This window comes from Rissa tridactyla, chromosome 6 (assembly GCF_028500815.1).
Source record: "Rissa tridactyla isolate bRisTri1 chromosome 6, bRisTri1.patW.cur.20221130, whole genome shotgun sequence".
Classification (NCBI taxonomy): Eukaryota; Metazoa; Chordata; class Aves; order Charadriiformes; family Laridae; genus Rissa; species Rissa tridactyla.
Genome location: NC_071471.1, coordinates 28875434 through 28891824, shown reverse-complemented (window position 1 = coordinate 28891824; position 16391 = coordinate 28875434). Strand labels below are relative to the sequence as shown.

Here is a 16391-nt window from a genome sequence, read left to right as displayed (position 1 = left end):
TATGCTGTTTAGTACACAGAGGGTGCTCCTCTACGTTGAAGGCTTTTTGTTAATGAAAATGGCACTAGGTTTAGATTTTTATTAAGATCACAGGGAAGGAGATGGTTTAGCTTGCATGTAGCTTTGTGCTGAACTGAACCTGGTTTTCTTGCGGCTTGACAGCTCTTTCCCAGCTGAGAGCAGGATGCACCAAACCGAGTAAAGACCTGTGCTCATTACGTCTGTAATGCTGTAGCCTTCATGCAGCAACCTTGAGAAGGTTGGCCACCTAACCCTGCAGCCTCCTTTGGAAAGAGAGTAGCAAACGTGTTGTAAAGAGTCTTGAAGGAGTCTCTCAAATTTTGCTTCTGTGAAAGTATTAACGAGAGAACATGCCTTTTTGGCCATCAGGTAAAATCTGATAACGCTTTTCTTTGAAACTCTAAGCCAGCAGCTTGAATGAGTACAGGGACAGAGATGACACAGGTGGAAAATGCCTCCCTCTGGGGAAATTTGGACTTGAGTGTTTAGTGCAGCACTGGCTGTGTCCTTACCTGGTGTGACTCTTTCCAACAGCTCTGTTAGCTTTAGAGGCATAGAATAACCAACCTGGCTTTATCAGTCCATGCAGCCAATACCTCCTCCCTCTCCTGCACTGCAGGCTGTAGGCTCTGTGAAGAGCGCTTGGTTGGGGTAGGTTCATGAGAAACAGCTTCAGCTTTGCTGCTGAATGGGACCACAAGGGCCAGAGCAGGCAGAGCTGAATGGTTGCTTTGCCTTCTTGAGATCTAGGACTTCATGCAGCTGTGAACCAGAGCTGGGGCATGTCATGGCATGCAGGAACATCATTGCACTGAGACTTTTTTGAAAGGAAGAAGGTTTCTGAGAAAGGTCTGTTTTGTAATAACTCTTTTTGGTGAAGTTGGTTCCTGTGTACATAATAATGAGCTGGTGTGGATGGCTGTCACTAAATTTCCTAAAAAGTGGGTGTTAGTGTTAAAGTCAAGGGGAGTTGTGATAAGTGGCAAATAACTGTTAGAAGCGAGCACTTCAGTGGTTTGGGAGAACCCATTGTGAGGTTTCTCTGCCCGTTCCTGGGAGGTCAGGACTGGGTGCAGGGTATTGAGCTGTGCCTGAGGTCTGGGGGTTTAGTGGCAGAGTGGGCTGGGGAACATGCACTTGCCATTGCCCTCCTCCAAAGCTCGTGGTAGCACTGGTTCCCAGCTTATATAGCAGACTTTAGGCCAGATCTGTTCTGGGTTTTGGTATGGCACTTCTGAAAGCGCCTTACAGACTGAAAGCTTGAAAGGAGAAATTTCTGGTATTTTGTGGGATAACTGCTGTTCTCGGAGGACTTGTGATTATTTATTCGCATGTAGTGTGGGTATGTGCCCACATCTGTGAGACAGAGCTATTAGCTATGACACTTCTGAATTTTATTTTTGTCTCTGTCTGTTCACGAACTTGAAAGGGTGTTGGGTTTTCTGTGAATCACAAAAAGGATGAGTAGCTGAAGTGATACTTTCACCTATTTTGAGGCATGCTCCGATATGGCTCTGGGGACCAAAATGGCTTTGATTTTTATTAGCTTAGGAAAATTGTTTGCTCTTTTCAGAGAGTATGCAGTTCTGCGGTCAGCAGAGGCAAGGAAAGCCCTGCTCTTTGCAGACCAGAGTCATCCTCAATATTTAAGAGGCCATACAACTTCAGTAGAGAGAACTAGATCCCTCTCTGACAGCAGCCAGAAATAGATGCTTCAGGAAAAAGTAGAGGAAAAGAACAACTGTGGTGTGATCCTCTCTCTGAAACGCTCTTTCTCTATTTTGGCAGCTTAATAAATTAGGGTCTTCCATGCAATTTGTTTAGACCATTGTGTTAAAAAGCACCAAAATGTGCCAAACCAAATGTTAGTACAATTCTCTTTGGAATCCGTTGATAGCCCTGGCTTCTGCCACAGCCGTTCCCTTGGCAGGGAGCACGGCTGTTCACTTGCGTTGTGCCGGAACAACTCTTTATATGAAAATTTTGCAGGGTGCCCCTGTCCTTGTAGCAGGAAAGGCGGTCACCTGCCTGATGCTCTACGTTGAACCGAGGGTTTTTGTCAACAGCAAATATACTAGAGACATTCCTCCCACTCCCCCTTGCATCCCTGCAGCCGTTGGGTATTTTGACACGGGCGTAAAAGCTGCTGCATTTGAATTTAGAAATTGGCCAGTGGGATGAGAATGTGCAGCTGTGGAAGGCGCGAGTGCTCCGGCTTCGTCACTGCTCCTCTTGGGCCCACCTATTTCTGTGAGGCTTGTAGGAGCTTAAGGGGATAAAAATGGCCAAGGTAATTAGCAGATCCAGTGGAAGTCAACTGGTCGGGCTCAGAAATAATTGGAGGGGAGAAGGCAGTAGACAAGCAGATACAATCTGATGTGGTGGAATTCATTTCCACAGAGAATCAAGCAAAAATAAGACTTATTATTATTATTATTAATGTTTTTAAAAAAATACTTATTGCAGTCGAAGACCCCGGCTGCAGTGGCTGGGTGTAGGAGAAGTCGCCTAAATCATCCAAGGCCATGCAATCTAGAGAGTCAAACAGCCAGGGAGAATGGATCGCACACCGCTTAGTCTTTGCAGCAGGTGAAGCACCTACCTGCTTTATACGGAAAGATGATTATTTGGGGGTAAAATGGAAGGTGGTGGTTTTGGTTTGGTGGTTGGGTTTTTTTTGGCTGTGTTTTTTTGTTTTTCCTCTGGAATTCTTATGACACAGCATCTGAGAAGACTCTGAGGGGTATTTAACTTATCAGGAAGGGTGGCCAAATTCTCTCCTGTCTAAATACAGCATCTGCAGCAGCGTGGAATGTGTGTCGTACAGCTGTGAATGTTCCAGGCATTCAGCGTGTCTCCTTTTTCACACAATAGGTTCTATTTATGGGTTTTCATCGAGTTGGCCTCATGCATTCAACATATCTTTCTCTGTGTGTGTTCTTTTCTTTTTTTTTTTTCCTTCTTTTCTTTTCTTTTTTTTTTTTTGCTTTTGTTTTTTAAGGTTTGTAGAAACTCCGAGCCACTTCTCCTGGAAGGAGAGTTACTACCGATCAGCCATGTCCCAGAGCTCGCAGCCCAGGGAATTCCTCAGCCCAGAGGTGCTCCAGCATATCTGGGACTTCCTGGAACAGTAAGTAGTCATTACGCGGAGCCTGTGGAAGAAGGTGTTTTGGGACACGATGCCTCTGCAATTAGGTTGCTCAAAGAACTGATGTTGAAGCTTTTGGAGTCTTCCATACCTGCTGATTGGAAGATGTGGGTACAAGTCTGTGATGACTGACAACTCTTGAGCTCTCAGGATGTTCTTCATCCAAGCCACGGGGAACAGATGCAGAGATGACCAGTGACACTGACTCTCTTCAAGACCTCTGGTTGCTGAGCTGACTGCTTTCCAGCACATGGTCTGTTAAGGTGGATGGCTGATGTTTTCCCCTAAGGAAATGGGGTCGTTACTCCATGTTCAGGCTGCATGTTTTCCTCCTTTACTGATGCCAGGGAGGGAGAGGAGGTGTAGATGGTACAGAGTTCACTCTGTCAGGGCTGTTGAAGGAAAAAAAACTGGTTCTGTTCCCATGACTGATGTTGAGATGGTTGCTGCTGTAAATCCTCCATGAGTTCTGTCTCTGTGATTTAACCTTTTTTTTTTTTTTTTGGTCAGGCAAGTCCTTCCAGGCCCTGACCTGTTCAGGGGCTGCTGTTAGCATAGCTGGTGATGACGTCATTGTTCATTAGTAATTACTTTGTCCTGAGACTGATTTGTGGTCCTGGGTGACATCCTAGCACGTGGGGTGGGGAGGAAAACATAATTTGGCCAATTCTAATTGCATTGCTTTGTTCTTTTTCAGGCCAATATGCTCAGTTCAGCCGATCGATCTGAACTTCATCGATGGCCCATCTGAAAATGGCTCTACAAACAAAATAGAGATTAGCATGGACTGTGTTCGGGTGCAGGATACGGAGCTGAATGACCCAATGTGGGTGAGTAGCGAGAAGAACTTCCTTAACCTTTGGGGACAGATGAGGAGTTTTTGCAGGAGGTGTCCTTGCTGTGTTGCCCTGGGGCCATCTTCCTCTTCTTGGTGATGTGGCCGATGCCTCTGACCGAGGAAGCCCCTTCTTGCCTTGCCTGTTGTGTCCCACCTCAGAAGCTGGTTGGGAGCATGGCTTTGCCAAGTGACTGTGGTGGTGGTAAACACCAGTGTCTGTACTTGTGGCTAAACTGGACGGTGTATGACCTGTGGAAAGGCATCACTCCTCTGTGCCTCCCCGAGGCTACAAGGGGGAGCAGGCTGGGTCCTTACCTCCTCTCTTTCGGCAGCAATGGCAGGAGAGAGGGATGAGGCAGCTGAATAAGCAGAACTGCTGAGGAGTCTCTTGCACTCACCTGGCTGCTCAACCGTCCCTGCTTAGAGCTGGTTTATGTGGCCTCAGGGTTAAAATAACTGGTATTCTGGGCACAGTTGCAACTTTGCTGACCAAGGGCAGGGGTTCTTCGCTGGTTTTTCTTCTCTTGTAGGTCAGATATGGATGAAAACTTGGTTTCAGAAAATGGTTGGGTGTTTTTTCCCTCCTGGGTCTCCAGATAGGCAAAGCTAGAGAGTGTTCGTAACAAGTTTTGGCTGCGGGTGTCTCACCAGTATGGCTTCAGACTGGAATGCAGATGAGGCACACTGGTGATTGCTGGTTCATTGCCTTTGGCGCAAACTGACTGGCTTTTTCTTAGCAATAGCTCTGGTGAAGAAGCCAGCTGCTGTTCTCACAGGCTGGAGCAGGAGGTATTTCAGGAGTTCAGGCTGTTCATGTCCTGTTTCTCTTCTTCCTGGGGTTTCTATACTTCAGACTAAAAATCACATGTGGCTTGAAATTTGTGTCGCTGTCTGTAAATCTTGTTCCTCTGCGTTTCCATCCTGAGAAATTGTGTCAGTTAACTCCCCGGCTAATCAATGCCCATTTTTAATGTGCCTAACCATGGCGTGCTGGTGGTCTGCACCCTGGCAGTGTTTGTAACCTGGGGGATCGCATCGGCAAGGAAAGAACTCCCAGGTCACACTGATTGCAGTCCCTGGTGCCAGAAGGTTTGACCTGTTATTGCCTCTCTGGTCTGACTGCTCTCCTCTCTCCTTGTGAGATTACGAAGGGTAAAAAGGCCACTTCAAGGTTGGGTATGGGCTCGGCTGATGTGGTGAAGCTCCAAGTGCACAAGAAGAGGTGACTGATGTCATGTCTGCTTCTCTTTTGATTCTGTATTCAGGTTGGGTGCAGGGGGGTGACGTGCAAGCCTTCAATCAGCATCTGGACCTGAAAGGGCATTTCTTAGCTTTTTCCAACACTGTAGCACAGCTTGGTGTCTCTTCAATACCTAGTGCAAAAGATTCTCCGTGTTTAGAGGGGCTCCTACTTTTCAAAATAGGTGGTAATGTTCTGTTTGAACTAACTATGTCCTCTTAAAATACAATCAGCAGCAGTTTAGAGGTCGTCAGCAGAAAATTTGCTTCTTCCACACGCAAACTTCGATTTTGCTGCATTGAGTGCTAGCAAAGCCTCCCCATCTTCCAGCTCCTCTGAGCTGTCAGCAGAGCACTGTGGTAGCTGACAGGCTCACTCCAAGCCCTTGTTCACAGTCTCCCTCTCCCGTCTGTGGTGCAGTGAAACATGAATGGAAAATCCCTTCCTCTCGTCCTCTCTGAGCACCACTGAAGCGAGTGCTGAGGACAGGAGAGGAGTGCAGGCACCTTTTGCTATGCATCTACCTCTTGCTTATGATGGGTCTGATCCCAGCCTTTCAGGAGGCATTTCTGGAGAGGCCAAGCTGCACAGCGACTTTTTTAAGAGGTATTTTTTTGCTGACATGACAAGCCAAAGAGGGAGAGGGGAAATTCCATCCCATCCTCACCCTTACTGTAAGGCAGCGACTCAGAGTATGTTAATGCATGTACATTAATAAATGTTCCAGTTTGTCTTCAGTGGAAGACAGCACCTTTGCTCAGTTGAATGCTGGACAAAAGCCTTTACAAAGCAAAATATGCATTGCAAACCTGTGCAAACAGCCTGTCTTTTAAGATGAGGAAGGCTCTTTTTTACTCCCCTTACCACCACCACCTCCCTATAAATTTGCAAACATCCCTGACAGGTGACAACTCCCCCTTGCAGAGAAGTCCGTGTTTGCTTTGCTGTTTCTGGGGCTCGCAGCCGCTGCAGCTTGCATTGGCAGAGAATGTGTAGCCTGGGGCAAGGTGTTTTCTGTTTGTCGGCTTTAATCTGAAATACCTTACAACCCTCTTCCCCTCCAGCTTCTCTTTTCCTTTGGATAGCTCGGGGGCAAGAGCTCCCCTTGCACCTGTCTCTCCTGTAACCTCAGCCATGTCACTTCTAGACACGAGGTGCCACACGCAGCTGATTGCCGCACAGAGTTGAAGAGGGCAGATAAACACAAAGGAATGCAGCAGAAAGAGAGGGGCCCTGGAAGAAGAACAGTGAGATCAAGGCAGAGTGCTTTTTATTATTAGATTTGTCTTAGGAGAAGAGCAAGGCCAGCTTTTCTCCAAAATGTACCGCCATGTGAGATTTAAATGGGTGCAAAACAATTAATACTGGTTTATTTGAAGCAATTGTCCTTACGTGGACTTTAAGGCAATCCTAATCAGCCTTTAAAATGAGCTCAGCACCTTCTTGCAACTTATGGCTGAGGAATGAAGCTTTCAGCCTTAAAAGATGTCCGTCCTTGATCCCAGGAGTTGTGTTGGTGAGAGCTATGCCTTTTTTATTAATTAATCTGTTGGAAGTTGCTTGGAACAGTTTGGAACTGTTGAGTTCCAACAGGGGGTTGTTTGGGACAGTTGCTTGCTGACAGTGGGGAAGGAGCTACTGTGTTCAGAGCAGTGCCTGAAGAAGGTGTCCCACTGGTGGGCTGTAAAATGAGCATGAGTCCTGCCCTGCTAAACGCCCATCCGTGGTGTTTGTTGCGTTGAAGATGCAGCTATCTGGGGAGGGAGCTGAAGAAGGTTGGGTGACAAAGAAACCCCTCTAGTCTGAGCTACAGCTCTGTGTCTTGCTGAGCTGAGACCTTGCAGTTCTCACACTCCTGTTTTTAAGGAAGAAATATTCTTCCTGTGTCCCATATAGGAAAGGGGTAAGAGAAACTGGTGCTCAGCAGTACCTTGGGATGAAAAGACCTGGAGGGGACAGGAAGAAGGTTTGTGGGTCTGGTGTAACAGACAGTCAGCAGCCTTCCCTGACCATGTGCCTTGTGACTGGCTCTTTCTCAATGTCCTGGGTGACCAGCCTGTGAGGCTGCTGGCTGTGCCTCTTTGTCTCCCATGGCATTAACCACAGACAGGCTGGGAAATCCCAGCAGAGATCTGCCTTTTTGCATAGTCAGAGTGAGGGGCTGGTGGTCCCTGTGGGTGCGGAGAACATTTAGTCTCTGACATGGCCCTGGTGCGGGAAGGAGCTGTGGATGGCCAGGAAGGTAAGTTGAATGTGTGTCTTTTGTGGGCCACCTGCCATTTGTTAGGCTTCACCAAAGAAGGTGGTCCCCAGCTTCTTCCCTTTCCAAGGATGTAGCCTGCAATCGTGGGGTCAGTGGTGGCCACTGCACTCAAGAGGAACCCTGGTCTCAAAGGCTGCATCCTGCAGTGCTAGAAACTAGGTGATATGATATGATTTTTTTTTTTTTTCTTCTGACTGATTAAATACCCTGGAGCTGTGGGGAGGAGGGATTTGGGGACCTCTCTCTAGGAAGAAGTGTGTGGCAGTGACCCCTCCATTACCCTGGAGCCCTTGCTGCACGCTGTCAGCCTGCCATACCAGGTGCAAAATTTCTCTCCTTCGCCATTACTCAGAAGTCTTTTAAACTGCTCGCCAATGCTAAGAGATGCTAGTCTGGACCCAAACGAAGCTGTTTTGGTCTAAGGACTTCAGCAGGCAGCGTCCGGATAAAGGTGGTGTTTGGGAGCTTGCAGGGTCAAGAATTCTCCTGCCACCAGCCCAGCAGCGTGTCCGGTGGGAGCAGGAGTGCTGTCTGGAGTGATGGAGCAGCTCATCCCCCTCCCCCTGTACATACCTTCCTTTCATGCCCCTGAGCGAGCCGTCCTCCCGCAGCCCCTTGCCTAACCAGTTCAGTGGAATGCCTTTCCCCAGACAGTCGCTGTGGTCAGAGTTTTCTTAACCTGGATCCATCCCTCCCTACAAAAGGGAGAAAGAATTCCTTGCCTCTTTTTTTTTTTTTTTTCTTTCTTTTTCTTATTTGTCCTTTTCCATCTTCTGAAAATCATCGTGGGGATTTGCTGTGTGTGGCTTAGTTAGGCACGACTGGGCTCTCCGTGAGGTGGATTTCTCCCCGGAGACAGTGGTGTGGGTGCTTCAGACAGGGCTGTGCCCATTTGTGTCCTCAGCTTCACAGGCTGTGGGTGTCCCAAGTGTGGTGGCTATAGAGATTTTGGGGGTGCAACATGTGTTTCGTGGTTTTAAGTGACAGCTTCAGCTCTGTAACTTTGCTGTCTACCTTTATACATGGAGTGGAGGTAAAAATGGGCTGTAGGAAAGACTAGATGTGGCAGATGTAGAACGTGGAGGTGTCGAGGCTCTCTGCCTCAGCCGTTGCACCAATGACATGTCTCAGAGTTGGTATTTGATGCTTTCTCGTGGGAACAAGTAACTTTTACCAGGTTTAACCCGGTGTAGGCTCATGCAGGAGCCACCCCAGCCACCTTGCACAGGGTACCTTCCCACGCTGCAGCCCAGCAAGCTGGAGAAGAGTGGGGCTGAGGCCCCTGCAGAGCCACCCTGGCCCAAGGTGGTCAGGGTAGCTGGTAGACCTCTTCTGCATGCTCTCAGTCTTAGCACTATGTAAATCAGTTCAGTAATTCATTTTTGGTGGCCATGCACTGAATTTCTGGGTCTTTAGGAGCCCATTACCTGTACAAGCTGGGGGTTGTGGTCAGGATCAGGTGTGCAAGAATATGATGGATGGATATTTAAAAAAAAAAAATAAATGCTGTCCAGAAGGACATCTGGTGTATCCTATCCAATGCTGTAATATCGAAGAGCAGGCTCTGATTTCAGTTAACTTTAATTGCTTGCTTAAGTGTTTTGCTGGGTCAGGAGAAGAGAATTCCACTTGCTGCGAGGTAATGGCTGAGGAATCAGGTGAAAGCTGGTGATGGGACTGCGGGACAGGGAGGACATCCCTGTGTACCAACAGCAGGGCAGGGAGCTGGCGTGGTGTGCACAGCGTGGCTGAGCGGCGCATGAAGAGTGTCTTGGCGCAGGAGCTGACTAATGTGTGATGTGTGTTTCCCAGGGCTCTGGCAGGTGCTGCAGCCCTGCTTTTTGTTGGGAAATGGGTTTGCACCTGGAGGATAAGGCCGACTTGATAAGTAGATGCAGCAAAGTGGGTTGTGTGGCCGTCTGTTTCCATGCCTAAGTATTCCTAGACTGACCATAGAAAGGAAGGAAGGACTTTGTACAGCACAGGGATATGATCAAAGCTTTTATTACTGTCTGGTTTGTGCTTGAGAGAGTTTGAGGCTTGCCAAGTTTCTCTTCTTTGTGGGTATTTCTTCGTTCCATAGCTGTGCAAAGAAAGTTGAGATTATGCAAAGGCATTTCCATAATGAGCAAATGCATTATTCTGTTGGAAGTTTCCCTCCAGCACCTCTCTTGTTTGCAGCTGAACTCATAAGCTCATTTAGGCTTGGCTTTGTAATCCTGCTGAATGTTTAATCTTCTGCAGTGTAGGTCCCTCCAAATGATTTAATAGCATTTGAGACTGCAGACCCAATCCAGAAATGGTCGATCCTTTCAGATAAAGGATGGACATAGGGAATGTATTTGTACGTTCAGTTTGGCTGAAGCTTGAAGACTTCTCTCACTCTGTCTGTACTATGGCTCTAAAGACATGTTTATGTTTCTTCAAAATATTTTTTCACTAGCTCCCTTTCCTGTGCTGTTTTGCCCTGGTTCTGGCTGCAGACCAGGGCTGGCTGTCTTTCATTTTGTAGGAATGTAGCCAGTTGATGAGTATCGTTACACCAAGTGTTTTATTTTTAGTGCCGCTTCCCTGAACTCTCAATGATATTGAAGAAAAGCAATGGGTGATCTGTCTGCTGCAGATCATTTTGGAAGAGCATTTAAAATTCCTTTAAGTATTTCTGCCCTTTTAGTATTTTGCTTTACATTCATCTTGAGAGGGAATAAACTGATTTTAAGCTGAAAAGCACAAACCTATTGGGAAAAGAGCCATGTGCGATGGGGTGTTTTGTGTTCGTTCTGGCCTGGCTCTTATGGAGGGCTGGCTTTAAATCCCCAGCTCTTATCGCTATGAGCACTTGAGGTGGAAGTGTGTCACAACTTCGAGTCCTGTCATCTGCCTACATGCAAATACCTCTGAACAAAAGAAGCAGCCACTTTAGAAAACACCTTTCCCAAGCAGCTAGGCCTGCCTCCAAAGGTTTCCATGGCGCTGCACGTGCTTCTTGCTTAAGTATGGAGCAATAATGCGTTAGTGCTTATTTTACATCTTTGAAAGGTCTGCACAAGCACTTAATTAAAAGGGATCTTGATCTTGGAGCAACAGGCTGCAGGCACTTTTGCCTCCAGAGCAAGTTTAAGGTTTCTTCTGTCTTTCTGGGAACTTCACTGTAGGTTTCTATCTAGTCGATAGGATTCTCTTCTTTCCTTAAACTATAAACATACTTCCCATATTATTTGTTGGGAACACTTCGGGCTAAAGCCTGTTAAGTGGTAAACCCCTTGGACAGCTGGCATTTCATCAAGCCATGAAGCACACTTTGAACACCACCAGAGGTGGAACGGCCATTCCCAAAGTTCACATTCCTCTGGACTTTTTTATTTTTTAAACCAAATTGATGGCGGGAGGAAAATGAGGCCTTTCTCTTGTTAGCTGGAAGTAAGGTGATGCATCAAGCTGTCCCTTTCCAGCTGAACTGAAACTTTGCTGAGCTTTGTGGTACCCCTCCCCTTTGTGGGGCGAGATGGATGGAGGATGGAGAGCGCCTCACAACCAGGTTGCGAGCTGCAGTGCTGACAGTGCCTGGGGAGAGGTGGCCAGGCTCACGGGATGCTCCTTTCAGAGAGACAGCCCTGGGAGTGTCCCGCTCCCCTTCCTCGTCCGACACGGCCAAAAAGTCTGTGTTGCAGTGAGCTGTGGGGTGTAGCTTTTGTTTTCAAAAGTCCTCTCTTTCATTAATTGGGATTCTTGCTTTGAAGAAAGCCTTATGCATCCAGAGTCTCACTATATATGTTGCTTTGTGGTTCTGCAGATCCTGCCCGCAGCCCTGTTAATAACTATTGTTTTTTCCCTCCGATATTTCATGAGGACACTTTTGGACTAGGTAATGTTTTCCTCTGGATCTTTCTACCATCTGCTTTCCACCTCACTGTCGCGGATTCGATAGCATTGAAATTAACGAGGGAGTGAATTGCCAGGCAGCCGCAGAAAATTAAATCAATCTCTGTGAAGCATAGATTAGGGAGTGCTTTGTGGCCTGGGTTCATGTGTTCGCTGCTGAACGAATCCTTTTCTACCCCGCAAATTCACATGCTGATACTAATAAAAGATCAGAGGAGTTTTTGTTACAGTCAGCTCTAAAAGCATGGATTTTTTTTTTTTTTATCTCCAGCCTCCTTAAACACAAGGAAAAGGTACCCTGCGGCACCCTTCTTTCTCTTTGAGGACATGGATGGGGATGGTGAACCACATGGTGATGTCCGATTAGACAAATCGGAAACTAAAATGATCAATCTTCTGGGGAGGGTCCCCAGCCAAATAACTGAACCCTGTGGCTGTTCACCCTCTGGCTGTTGCCGTGCTGGTGTTGGACGTGGCAAGTGAGACCAGGCAGAGGACAAGGGGACAAAGACCAGCACTGAGAAATTCAACATTTCTGCATAGGAAACAAGGAATAAACAGGCTCCCTGGCTGCCTCAGGGTGTATGTTGTGGTACAATACACCGGGGCAATATAGGATAACGGCAGTGTGTTCACATGAGAAGCATGAATGGCCATCAGTTGCAGGGAGTCAGGGTTTAACCAGAGGTTTGGCAGACTGTTCTCAAATTATTGCAAGCCGATAACTTTTTAAAATATGGGATTATTGTAGAAGGGCTTGGATGTGAGGGAGCTGGCAGCGTTGCGGAGGCTGGCTGGAAAGAGCTGCTGTGATTGTGCATTTATGAACAGTTGTGTGTTTCCCAAGAGCAATCTGTAGTTTATACAAGATAAGGGAAGAACAACACTTTCCCCTCAGCTGCTTGTGCAAGAACAACCCTGGTCTGTCAACAGTTGCTCCTCTCTTGTAATTAAAAAACAAAGACTCTCTAATCTGTCGCTATCTCCTGCTCTTCCCTTTCTCTGGCCGGAGCACCCTGTCTTGTGCGGGGATGCAGGTTTGTGCCATGCCCATCTCTCACCTCCAGCTGGACGGATGGGGCTGTTCACGCTGCTCAGGAGCAATTCATGTGATTTTTTTTTTTTTTTTTTGTGTAATTTTCTTACTCTTGCAAAATATCTTACAAATGTGTTGGGGGCAATATGTGTGTATGCTGTCAAAGGTGCTGTGTTGAGCGTCCAAAGGTCTTCATCGGGCAAAAATGCAGTTTGAACGTTGTTACTCTGACAAAAGTGCTGCTGATGGCTTGAACCCCCAAATTCCCCTGGTCATGTCTCCACACGTGAGTGTCTGCTGACCTGTGGTTTTTCACTCATCAGTGCAAAAGTGTCAGCTCAAGTGTCTGCTGGCCAGTGGTTTTGCAGGCTGATCAGCTGCCCTGCAAAAAAAAATGTGTCCAGATAGTTGGTGTGTTGTTTTTTTTATCTCTAAGCATTTTTAGTGAAAGCGACTGGTCTTTAAAGAGAGTCACCTAGGGTACAGAAAATGGAAAAAAATAGATGAAAGCAGCACCAGGAATAAACAGACGACACTTTTTTGACAATAAATTACTTGTGTGCTTAGTTGGCATCCTGCATTGTACCCCAACTGTGGGAAGTGATTTCCTGCTGGTGCTCTGGTGAGAATGACCTCCCTTGATGGGGCTGGAGAGGTTTTCGTTGTGCAGACGGTAGGGAAGGTGTGGGGACCTTGCGTCATCATGGCTGGAAAGCTGAATATCTCCAGAGAAGTGTCTTGCTCTCTTATTAAATGGAGCTCGGCAGCCAGAGGGCAGAGTCCCCGGGGGCTGCGTACGCCCTTCCTAAACCAATATTGCACAGCGGTTGTGAAGGGAACTGGTTTTGTTTCACAACTCCTTTCCACCTTCCCTCTCCTTGCTCCCCCCATGTAGCGTTATCTCCTGACATGATGCCATTACCTCTCTAATTAGCCCTAGGGGTGTTCTGGGCGAGATAACAAGGCTATAGGAGCTCAAATAAGCCGCGTGCGCAGATGTTTACCCAGGGTCGGAGGGCAGGGCTGTTGTGACAGGCGATTGCCTTGGGGAGGGCATGCTCCTTGGGGGACGAGAAGCCGACCTGCGCTGTGGGCAGAGCCGGGAGCTGGGCTCTCCTCCCGCCCTTGGCGAGTCTGTCTCTTCACCCTGCACTTTTAAAATAGGGGCGGGGGGAGAAAGGGCAATTTGAAGTCCTTGGAAGAAGGGATTGGTCCTCAGTACTAAGCACTTTCAGCCAGGCTGTGTTTCTAGTTTGAAGGTTCATATGCTTGAGTGCTTTCTAAAGGAAGTTCTGGGCATCAGACCCATCCCTGGCTCAGTGTTGGGGAAGCCAGGAGGGCAGGGAATTTTTGCTCATGGGTATAGAAGAGTGGTTAACTCTGCAAGAGCCAGGGGTGCCCATCATTCTCCTGCCTACGGTTGAACTGCATCTCCCATGCAGTGCTCCGGAGCAGCTTCCCGGGATGTGCACGAGGCTGTACGCAGTCAGTAGCAGGCAGGATGCTGCCTTTCAGCATCATCTCTGTTGTGTTTTTTTTTTTTCTTTTGTCTTACCATAGATGATTTTTTTTTTTTTTTTTTTTTCTTTTGAAGGGGAAAGCCCCTGTTTATGTGCTGGGTTCTTTTTCCCCTCTTCCTTGTGGTTTGAGCAATAAAGATGAGCTCTGTGTAAGTTTTTAGGAATCAAGGGTGACTTATATGGGGCTTTTTTGAAAGTATTTTCTCTTTGCCCTTTAACCGGGCTGTCTGCTATTGCAGTCTATCGTGTCCATCTCTGTAAAGTCTTCACTGGAAAGACCCACAAAGCCAATTGGTAGAGGCTTGGGTTTTTTGAGGATTCAGCAGTTATTCAGATGTAACAAACAAAACAAAACAAAAAAACAACCCATGTTCTATTTTTTCCCTCCTCCTCCTGTTATCTCAGTCCTAATTTATAAACAGTTCTGAGCTGAGTGAATGTCACAGTCCGTGGTGACGCGGTTGATCCAGGTGCTATTTTTATAACAGAGCGGAGAGGTCTGAGCAGATTTTTTTTATTTTTTTTTTCTTTGATCTGCAGGAAATTCTGCATGAACCACCTAACGCGCAGGCAGGTGTGCGCGCGCACACACACACCCCCTTCCACAAAAAAATTACACAATCTCCAGTTAACACTACAACTGTGGCAATGACATTTTTAGTTGTCGTGGTATAGCGTGCTTACTTTGTGTCCTGGAAGGGTTACTGGAAAGTTGGAGTGGTACTGGTGAGAGCGGCTAGGGCAAGCTGCGTAACAGCACCGGGAAAACGCAGTCAAACAAAGAACCTGAATCAGCAGTTTGACTCGGCTGATACCTCCTTTTGGAAACTTAAGGGTCTTGTTTACTTGTTAGTTTGTTTTTCAACATGCCAGCAGGAGCCACAAAGCATTGCCAGAAGCTTTCTAGAATATCTGAGTCAGACCTGGGAGGGTTGCACCTGAAATTTTAAAATCTAACTAGCGTTTATTATTTTTAGTTTCCTACAGCATTGGAGATAACTCACTTTAAAGAGATTTCCTTTCTAAAGGCTGAGCTGCTTTGCTTTTTTTTTTTTTTTTTTTAAGTTCAATCCAACTGAGTGTTCAAAGTGTGTAGTGCCAGGCTTTGCATAATTCCTGATGGTTTGGGTTGATTTCTTTATTTTCTAGTTTGTTCTTTTCCTGTTTGGGGAGGGAGGAGCTTGTTTGACTAGAAGAATAAAGTTAAATCTTGTTCATCAGGCCTCAAAATGAAGTAATTGGGGTTTTTTTATTATTTTTTTTTAATATGTGGAAGGAAAGCCTTTACCTGGATGTTTGCTTTTTCTGACTAGGCTAATTGGTATTATCTCTAACAACAAAGATTGGCTTGCCGTAAATTTCGACCGTCACATTTGCAGCAGGACTGATGTTGGTGTTTCCCTTGGAGACCTGTCCAGAAGGCTCAGATAAATGATAGCTATCACTGCCCCATTGCTGAGGGGTGAGTGTGCAGTTTGAGGGGGGGGGGGTGGTGTCCCTAGGGTGTCCCTTTGGTTTTATGACTCAGCCATTTAAGCATACGCTATTTCAGGGAGTCAAGTTTCCCCTGGGAGTCTCTAAGAGCTGCTGCTTTGCTGCTATTACGTTGTTGGAAACTCATCTATGCGAAACTTTCGCATCTACAAATGCGGAGTATCAAAGGAGACTCCAGGAGCTTTTCTTTCTCATGGTAAGGTAGAAGGGTCAGTGATCAAGCCCTCGCTCTTCCCTTGTGCCATCAGTGCCCATATGAATATTCAAGGCACGACACCAGCCCATGGGACAGGGGGAAGTGTCTTGTGAAGGGGGTGCATCCAGGTCTGAAGCCAGTGGAACAAAATTTGGAGCCCTGGGATGATGAGAGGGGTACACATGTGCTTGGGCTGCAGCAGGGTTGGCGGACACAGTGTCTTCTGCGTGCTCTGTTACCTCCTGCCACCCCTGTCAGGGTGGTGGCGGCCTCCTTTGTGTCACTTGTGGATGACTGATTTGCAAAAAGCCACTTGTCCAGCATCCACTTCAGGGTGACCGCACAGGCGAATGCCTCTGAAACACTGAGCCAGGCTGGGGCTGTGTGTACAGAGGGCAGGGATTTGTGCTGACACGTCAATTTATTCATGCTATATACACTTCTCCTCGTGTTTGACATGCAGATCTCTTTGGATAAACTTCCACACATCTCTGTGTAATGCATCTGGGTGTTGCTTCACCCACAACCACCTCCAGCCACCTGTGGGATGGAAGATAGCAGATACCCAACACAACAGTGCTGCATTAATGACTTGGAAAAGGAGGATCTTATGAGTTTCATAGCACAGCTAGTAAAAGAAGGTTTTGCAATGACTTGGTGAGGTTGGTGGATCTCTCTATCTACCACCTTCTCCTCTTTCTTTACCCTCCATAGCTTTTGAACTCATGGGCCAGGATCAAAAACTTGACAGTA

The 16391-nt window shown here is 47.0% G+C and overlaps 1 protein-coding gene across 1 annotated transcript in view; it reads left to right on the top strand.

The window, feature by feature from the left end:
• TP63 (tumor protein p63) overlaps nucleotides 1-16391 on the top strand; it is a 106050-nt gene that overhangs the window by 17455 nt on the left and 72204 nt on the right. Inside the window, exons 2-3 of the mRNA XM_054205696.1 lie at nucleotides 3023-3151; nucleotides 3867-3999. Coding sequence (XP_054061671.1) covers nucleotides 3023-3151; nucleotides 3867-3999 — 262 coding nt within the window. The remainder of the gene's footprint in view (nucleotides 1-3022; nucleotides 3152-3866; nucleotides 4000-16391) is intronic.